The sequence below is a fragment of the Orbicella franksi genome, chromosome 12 (assembly GCF_964199315.1).
Source record: "Orbicella franksi chromosome 12, jaOrbFran1.1, whole genome shotgun sequence".
NCBI classification, from domain to species: domain Eukaryota; kingdom Metazoa; phylum Cnidaria; class Anthozoa; order Scleractinia; family Merulinidae; genus Orbicella; species Orbicella franksi.
Window position 1 is genome coordinate 8861262 of NC_138156.1, and position 9273 is coordinate 8870534.

At 38.9% G+C, this 9273-nt stretch overlaps 1 protein-coding gene across 6 annotated transcripts in view; it reads left to right on the forward strand.

Moving 5' to 3' along the window:
- The window catches only part of LOC145462780 (nitric oxide synthase 3-like), a 47516-nt gene extending 38495 nt beyond the window's left edge, over positions 1-9021 (forward strand). For 4 of the 6 annotated variants that reach the window (XM_081446378.1, XM_081446379.1, XM_081446377.1 and 1 more), the window contains exons 29-33: positions 366-491; positions 1365-1430; positions 1752-1837; positions 2205-2244; positions 3504-3687. In XM_081446378.1, the coding sequence (XP_081302504.1) occupies positions 366-491; positions 1365-1430; positions 1752-1837; positions 2205-2244; positions 3504-3599 (414 nt within the window). In that variant the 3' untranslated portion in view covers positions 3600-3687. Of the gene's footprint in view, positions 1-365; positions 492-1364; positions 1431-1751; positions 1838-2204; positions 2245-3503; positions 3688-4155; positions 4365-8143 lie in introns of those variants that run through there. The other 2 variants (XM_081446380.1, XM_081446376.1) reach the window with 2 other exon arrangements.
- Positions 9022-9273: the final 252 nt, after the last annotated feature.

The window sequence follows — 9273 nt, forward strand, 5'->3', positions numbered from 1 at the left end:
AGGTGATCATTTTTTTTGCCAGGTGTTAAGCTTTGAGACAAACAAACAGACGGAGAGACGTACAGACAAATAGACACACAGACACACAGACCTACAGACAGACCGACAGCCAGACCTACAGACAGGCAGACAGACAGACAGACAGACAAGACCTACAGGCAGACAGGCAGACAAACAGACCTACAGACAAACAGACAGACAGACAGGCAGACGAACAAGCAGACGAGACCTTCTGGTAGACAATACGGACTAATACAACGTAAAATAGTCACCTAACGTACCATAAACGAAATCTGCAAAAATCCAAGCGGAAGCTTATCAATTCGTTCTCTGTCATTACCAAAAACATACATTGTTTTTTTCAGAGATATGTTCAAGACATGCTGAAACAGGAAGCATTTGACATCTGTGAAAAAATGCTGAGCCAGAAAGGACACTTTTACGTGTGCGGTGATGTGTCAATGGCTGAAGACGTTTGTAGAACGCTGCAGGTGATCAGCTAGACCCTAATTAAAAAATAAATGATTTACTTAAATGGCGTCAAGGTGCGTTGTTTATAAATGATCGTTTTAATATATCACAAAAATAACTTCTAGTCTCGGGAGCAGGCGATGTTAATTAAAACACGTCCAGACACAAAGTTGAAGACCAAAAACCTAATTCTTAATACACAAATTAAAGGACTAATTTGATTATTAGATTATTGGCAAAATCGCATCGTTTTATGAAAAACTTACAGCCAAATTTTTCCTTTAATTTCGTGTTCTAAACGTCATTCCGAATAATTAACCGTCAACTGTCAAATGACCTAAAATTTAATCGCCATTTTTTTGCCCAACCGTCAAAACGCCCGGGGTGGGGTGGGGAATCCCATATAAAAAGGACGGGGGGTGCTCGTCGTACCTTGCAGGGGTGACAAAGTGGTTTTGGTTCCTCTTCGGGTGATCAACTTCAAAAGGTCCACAGCGGGAGCTTTGACGGTACCTTTTAGGGTATTGAGCCAGAAAAAAATATGACAGGAGTTAACGTCTTCTTTTAGAATTGGTATCTCTTAGGGGTGGAAAAAAATTTCAAGCCACACCCACAAAACGGAATCTTGGTACCTTTCAGGGGTTCTTTTCAAAATTTCCGACGAGCACCCCCCGTCCTTTCTATATGGGAGTCCCCCCGGGGGGTCAAAACGGCCTTATGTTTTTAACCGTCAAACGGGACCACCCCATTGAGACCCTCTGATGAGAATAGGTGCATGAGAAGTGAATTAATGGAAGGGCAAAGAAATTAATTAATTTCGCCCGGCAGAGTTGAAGGAACAAGTGCAACTTGAAGAAAATGGCATTAATGAACATTTATTTTTTCTTATTCAGACGCTCCTTCAAGAGTACGCCGCCATGTCACAACAAGAGGCCCAGGAGACAGTCGACAAAATGAAGGTAACGTAAAAGCTAGCCACGCATACTTTTCAGGACATCGACACCTAAGAAAATATATTTGAAGGTCCTTTATTTGCAATTACTACAAGTGATTCCATCTACTCCGGTTTTTCACCCTTCGCAAAAAAAAACATCATTTCAAAATAAAACTAAGGTAACATCGTTTATGGTTTCTACTCTTATTCCACCCCAGCAGTTGCGAGGCCTTATGAAACCTTCCCGTACATAAAAAATACTGTTATAGATAATCATATCTTCTCTTTCTCTGTGGTAATTCTTCCTCGTATCAATTTAGCTAAGCCTTTGAAACATCTATTTCAGAGTTCCGGTCGATACCACGAGGATATTTTTGGAGTGACTTTGAAAACGAGAGAAGTGACAGACCGCGTACGAACCGCGGCTAAAAGGTACGTTCGATAGGAATGATATTTTCTCGTTAAACCCTCCTTTGTTTGATTTCTTGGTCTCATACTAATTCGCAGCGATTAATAATACTTGGCTGGGGTTACTTAGATTGTCAAGTAATATATCAAATACGAAAGACCGTGTTTGACCAAATTTCGAAACACCGAGAACGGAGTTGAAAATACTACGAGCAACGGAGTATTTTTGACGAACCTCGACTAAAAAAAACTAAGGAGAAGATCGAGAATTAAAATCGTGAAAAGTCTATGGTAGTTAAGATCAGATATTCAAATAAGTTTGAGATTCAACTGTCAAACGTTGCGTGACACTCCAAAATACAGCTGCAAACTTTGCTCATTTTTTTCACAGATCCTGGTTGTACTTAAAGGCCTCAAGCAGGATGACCTTGGTGAGTGATCGATTTTATTTAAAAATTTCTTAGAAGCCACCCGTTACACAGGAAATTGACCATTTCGAACTTTAGAGCGGTTTTCAATTGAGTGTAAATCCACTGAAAGCCAAAGTAATCACTTAGGCCTGTCGCAAAGGACACAGTAATATCAAAAGTGGAAGAAAATCCATGTAGGCATTGCAAAGCGCGCAAAGCATGCTCACGATTGGTTTTGGTTTTACTTCTGATTGGATGAAACAGTGGCGCGAGTATTTTTAAGCCAATCGCTGATCGCGTAATGCAAAACCAAAGCTAATTACTTTCGACACAATCGAGTGAAATCTGCTCTACGCGCCATTTCCAAAAAGGACACAAAAGGTTCGTTTGAAAATAAGATACATGGCTACATATAACCCACTCCACATCGTTCGCTGTTTACAGGCCCCACTCTCGCATTGTGACGGGGTTGTTCGTCGTACCTTTTAGGGGTTAAAAAAGCGCTTTTGGTACCTCTTTAGGGTGTTTAGTCTCAAAAGGTCCACACGGAAGCTTTTGCAGTACCGTTTAGGGTATTGGGCCGAAAAAAATGCTTATGACAGGGGATAATGTGTTGTTTTAGAATTGGTACCTCTTAGGAGTGAAAAAAAATTGAAGCCACGCTCACTAAACAGGATCTTCTTACCTCTTAGGGCTTCTTTTCGAAATTTCCGACGAGCACCCCCGTCCTTTTTATATGGCAGTCCCCCCGGACTGTCTGCTAGGGAAAACATACTCCAGTTATAGCTCCACTCCACTTCTTCCCACCCCCCACCTCCCACCCCCGGTGTAAGCCCCCCTGCAATTGCATTTCCCATATCAACTTACTAACGTTCTTGCAGAACTTTTTGCTGCAAATAGAAATAAGCAAGAAATAATTTTGCACGTAGAAAATAATTTAAAATGTTGAATCAGATTCGCTTTCTCATAAGATGTCGCTCATCAGTGCGTTTCACTAATCTTTTGTCATCTCATTTAAACGATTCTCTTCGGTTATTAGCTCTTTCATTTATAGGTCACCTTGTATAAACCCAAGGGATAAGAAACTGGTATTAAGTGGTAACCGAACTGATCGAGAATAAACAGGAAGAACGAACATCGAGCAACATTCTCTGAGTAGTAAAAATACAAACAACGAAACAGTTGTAAACGCAGCCCAAACCAAGCTATCGATACGCGTTATTTTTACACTCAAGTCAACAACATGTCTTGTCTGACGAATAAAATGTTTTTCATTGTAGAAAAGTGAACAAAGATCTCAACGACAGCCATTAGCGAAAGCACCTGCCATCAAAGTAGTCACGGGCGAGGAAGGCGTGGACGGCATCCAAGCGTAGGTAAACTGATCGTTTAACTGAAAAACGCTGTCATTTTCGCTTTAAGTGATATCTTTTAGAGGTCAACTAAAGCCCGAGCTACGCCCAGATTAGTCTAATCATCCCCGAAGCCTTCGTCCGCCTTTGAGTTTTAAACTGAGAGCATGAGCGAATAAAAATAAATAAATAAACTGAGTCTGTGACAATTTCAATACTAATAAGAAAAGTAAAATCATTGATAGGAAGACGGCCAACTAAATTTCTACAACTGGCGAGGAAGAGGAAGGTTCGGGCTTGTCATAAGAGTGCGTAGAAGTTTGTTTCTTGACTGGCCATCTGTGGAGGCATTGCCCTCCAGGTCTTTCTTTGCTTTGTTAATGGCTTCTCTTCCATGTCTAAGTGTTTCGAAAAAAAAACAATAGGTGGATCCAGCTCCCATATCTCCTTGTGGTGAGGGGGGTTATGGGTTGTGGAAGGGGGGGAGGGGTGAGGTGGATGCACAAAGGGTAATTTCAAAACCATCACTTCATGATCATAACCAATTGAAAGTTAGATTTTATTTTTCCTTATTTTTAAGAGTGAAAGATCGTCGATGAGAAGAAGTACTGTTTCGGCTTCCCAAAAGTGGCGTTCACAAAGTCATAACGACAACCGCTGAGGACCGTCCGTAACTTAAGTTGTTTTGCTTCTGAAAAAAAGCCATAGACAATTTTAAAAGCATAACAAAAAATAAATCTAGATTACTAAAATGCCTTTCGCATAAGAATAATTAAAATATTGTAGTAATTAAAGTACAAATTATCGGCATATATATAATAGGTAATAGCTATATTTAATAGGTAAATATTAAGATTGAGAAGTTTACTGATTGAATGCTCTGGCAGTGAATCGTGCTGGTCAGTTCTTTGAAAAAAATAATCAGTCCTGAGCATGTGATGTTAGTTGTATCCTTGGCGAAATTTAGTCAATGGTCTTTCGTTACTGGAAGAAAAGAAGAGTTTGTTTTATCACAAGATTCTCTATATGCGAAAAGGATTCTACCAAAAGTGAACATAAAACAGTAGCAAAAAATTTCTTTTTTTTCCCAGAAATAATATACGTGTATATAGTAGAAATAGCAATGAAAGTTAGGGATATGGAGAAATCCTGAGATATAAAATGTGGGCGAGTGGTACTACGACTATTTCAAATTCTGTTCCCTTCTGTTATCTGTTCTTCTATACGGTTGTAGAAACAGCTCTCAGCCACTTAGAGATCGTGCTTTCGTGACTATTTTAATAGAGACGTTCAGATCCGAGCTCGAGTATACGACCACTAAGTATATCTGACCTGTTTACACCGAAATACTTTCTATTTAAACCCTTTCTGAGCAAAATAACTTACGTGGTTTAGCAGGGTGAGATCAAGTGTGAGCTTGCCTTGTCTGCTACTTATCCCGTCAATTCAACCATTTTAAAAGAACTCGCAGAAAAATGATGTCTGCTACCAAATTGTCCCTGCCAAGTGGCACTGCTTCACACATGCGCCCTACTGCAAGGTTCGTAAACTTCGTTGATGGTCGTACTCGGATCCACGTTGAACGTTTCTCTCCTCTAATACTTGCTGTTGGTGTATCGAACCTTAAACAAAATACATAAATGTCCACAAAACTTGGTTTTCTTGGCTTATGTTAATCAAACAAAATCCATCCAGGGAGTTAGTCGTATGACTTGTTCAAATATAGTAATATTTCATTTAACGGGGTAAGCCCATAGCAGATCCCGACGTAGAATAGTTAAAGCTAACTTTAAGAGCTTTTATGGAGCGTAGCATAGGCCATGCTGCACAACCTACACACTTGTAGCTGTGTGTGTCTCGTACGATAGAATTGCCTTTAAAGTAATGAAAATATATTATGCATGATTGTTCAAAGCAATAAGCCCAAACCATGCAGAATAAAAACACGAAATAGTTGTGACTGACAACTAAACAAACAAACCCAAACAAAATGTTAGTTTATCTTTAATGCTCCTACAATTTAGTTGCGTTTTACATAATACAGAAGATGCCCGTTATTTCTGAGAGTAACCCAGTAGTACCCAGTCTACAATTCGTTCTCGTTCATAGCGCAAGGAAGGAAACTGGACCTTGACGCTGAGTTGTTAGCGAACTACGTCATGGTGGCTAGGGGCGAAAAGGCTACAAATTAATCAGTTTGAGTACTTTCCATGCTGCTTTGTTAATGCCTAATTTGTAACTACACTCTCATCACCGGAACTAGTTCCGTCCCACGATTCTCTCCGCTATCACTTGTACTTCAAAATCAAATGACAAAAACCCTTGAGTGGTCTAGAGGATTGAATCATTCTCTACCTTTACATTCTTGTTTTTCCTACCTATTAATTAACGACTATTGTAACTGGTAATAACAGAGGTTAATAAAATGTTGGAATGATTGCTTTTCCTTGACTGCATAAGGGAGAATGAGATTAGGATTAAGGTGGCGCTGACAATACTTTCACAGGGTACCCTCGCATCAAATTAGAACATGAATAAAAGTTAAACTGACTACGTTTCGTGGCGACCAGTTTGAATTTTGATTCGCGGGCGTCGGGTGCGAGGTCTGGAAATGAGAAATCTAGGGCCTGGGTCGGCTGGAAAAATTCGAAAATTCTCGGAGATCCGATCGCTTGCCGAGAGCGGTTTCCGAACATTTCTGGGATCCAATCCCCGCAGTAGACGACTGCGCGTATTTGTAACTCAAACTAGCTGCCACCAAAAAGCAAGCGACTGGCATATTGGTAAAGCCTCATTTATCACGTTTATTTATCCTCTAATTTGATGCGAGGGCAGTTTTAGTATATGTGATAACCGTGTAATATATGACTTTTTGCAACACCTATCAGTTAGCAAACACGATAAGCTCCAAACCTGGCCAAAATATTCCCAATAGCAAAGATATCAGTGACGTCACCTATTGTTATTAATATGCCAACCAGAGAACTATTGGCTGGTAAAGCAAAGAATTCTTTTGTTTAACGTTTTGAGCATTTAAATAACAAAAACAATGTTTATAAACAAATATCTCCCCTGTTATGCGAAGCTGCCTACAGATAGTTGTTTTGCAAAATTATGCAAAAAAAAAGCAAGGAGGCCACTGCCCCTTGCAACGAGTAACCTCATTCTCTATTTTCCAATTGCCCATAATTCACTCTGTTTGCCCCCCAGATTTTGCATAAACTATTGTTGTAAAATACTCTTGGGAATATGCAGACCTCCCAAGAGAATTTCACAACAATAGTTTATGCAAAATTTGGGGGGCAAACAGAGTGAATTATGGGCAATTGGAAAATAGAGAATTGGATTTTAAAACATTAGATAAGAAGTCACAAAAATACCCCTTGGTCCTAAAACACAACAGAGGTCGTATTCACAAAAGGCGGCGGTTCGTGAAAAGAAAAGTTCAAAGGGGAGTCAGTCAATAACATAGAAAATGCCAGCGCAATCGCAAAAAATCTTAATTTTTGAATGGTAGATGGTTATTTAAGGATAGGATATTCATTATTCGCGTCTAGATCCTGGCGTATCCAGTCAACGAGTGATTTTATCAATATATGGCTTTTCCTATGTTGCGTTTGCTCAGAAAGTGAAATAAAACTAAATTAAACCTGTTACGAACAAGTGTAGTCTTAGAAATACACGCATGGTCTTACGCCGAATGTTTTTTTGTTGTTCAGGTCGTAAAAATTCCACGTTCCAATTTGACTTGTGAAACCCAGCCGACACGTAGTTATTTCCCATGCTATTCAAAAAAGTATTCAAGAACTGTTTGTCTTTGAGAAGTTTCCATGACAAAGAATTCCACTTGCAGAAATGCAGCAGAAGGAAGCATGCAAGGAGGGTTTCTTGATAAACCTTGTGACGTGCTTGCGAGCAATTGGCCCAAACGTAAATTCCATATTCATGAGGACTCACGCGTCCGCGTACCCGCATCGTTGTTTGTCAGTAAGAAAAGCTTGTGGACGTTGTAGGATGTTTACCGCTCCCTTCCTCAAGAGAAGCAGATTTTAACTTTGGAGGCATTTTGACAAAGAAGTTCCTTTAATTTTCTTCCTTGTGTGGTGAGTATCAACTTTATAGGTACTCTACGCTAAGCGAGAGCGAGTCTGCAATCGTGCTCCAAATTCAACGTGTGTCCTTGCTGACTGGGCTGACATTCCTTGTCGAAGCTCAAACGCCTTGTGACTTACTCAAATACCTATAAAATCTGATTGTTGTGAGCGATGTGAAACGAAATTGCTTTCTCTAGTCCAAATTTAAACGTCTTGTTGCTCGGTAGAGCCGTATTGCCAAAGTTTTCGAACTTCAAAGTTTTTTAATGTTTCGCCTTCTCCACTGGTTAAATTTCCCCAAACATTTGAACGATGAAGCTCGCGAACCACATACTGAATCCGCGGAAAGTTTCCTTTTCCTAAAATATTCACGGAAAAAACGTTCATTCCGTATACTTGAATTTTTTAGTTAAATTCCTTGCTTAATTATATGTATGTTTCTCGGCTCTCACAGTTTGTGTCTTCTTTGTTTAGAGAGCAACGACTTTGAGAAAAGAACGCCAGCAAGATGTAAAGGCAGGACGATGATATAATATCAAGCAAGGAAAAATCAACTCGTCAGAGCTGGATGGAGTAGATACGACAAAGATAAGAATATCAGTTGTGAATTTATTTAACTGAAACTTTTCCCACAAGACATGGCAGTTTTTATTTCATGAAATAGTTTAAGAACCCTATATTTCAAAGGGTAGCAAATTGGTCTGAGTAATTTTAAATGAATTCCATCTCGGCGAAATATCATCTGCTTACGGGAGATTTTCAAACCATGAAGCGAGATTAAAAATTTAATTTGAAGTCTGCCATATCTGTTGGAAAGGTTTTCAGATCTTTTCTCAGGACCAGGGGGGATTTAATCATGAGCGATCAGTGCATTTCATAAAAGCAATTTCTTTTATGTTAATTGTATTTTCATTTTGTTTTTTGTCGAGGAAAAAATTCGTGTCGAAAATTTCGTGGAGCTAATCATCTCGTTCAACTTTATTTTGTTTACAATGTTCAGAATTGTTGCGATAGTGTTTGGGTTGCATTGATCGCTCAAGGTCCTGATCTAAATACAAGAGGTACTTTTAAGGTGGCACTGTGTGGTCGAGTTACTAAAATTATGCGCGAGGTCGTACAAAACAATCAACAAATGAAATAGACTTTTTGGCCAGGCTTATTGGTCAGGCTAGCACGTAATTGGCACCAAATGTTAGTAAAGTTGATCCAAACAGTTTTCAAACAATCCACTGACAATGCTTTTGATTTTTTTTTTTTGCGTCAGTCAGTGAAACTGACCAGGATTCAATCAATGTTTATAAATTCTGATGAAAAATATTTTAATAAAGTGAAAGGAGTTTTTTTGTGCAAAAATGAATCACAAATATCGATCGATTATAAAACGAACCAAACTTGGACGAGAAGAATTTTGAATTTTTTAAAGAAATATAACAAGTTGAGCATTTATTTTTGGAAATTTCCAACAATATTTGAAACAAAATGTTCATTTTATAACGATGTTGACCGTCTAATTTTAAAATGCCTTTGCATATTCAAAGTTTGAACCATTCAAGGAGAGGAATAATTTACAGAAATTAACGACAAAAAATTTATTTGAATGAAAA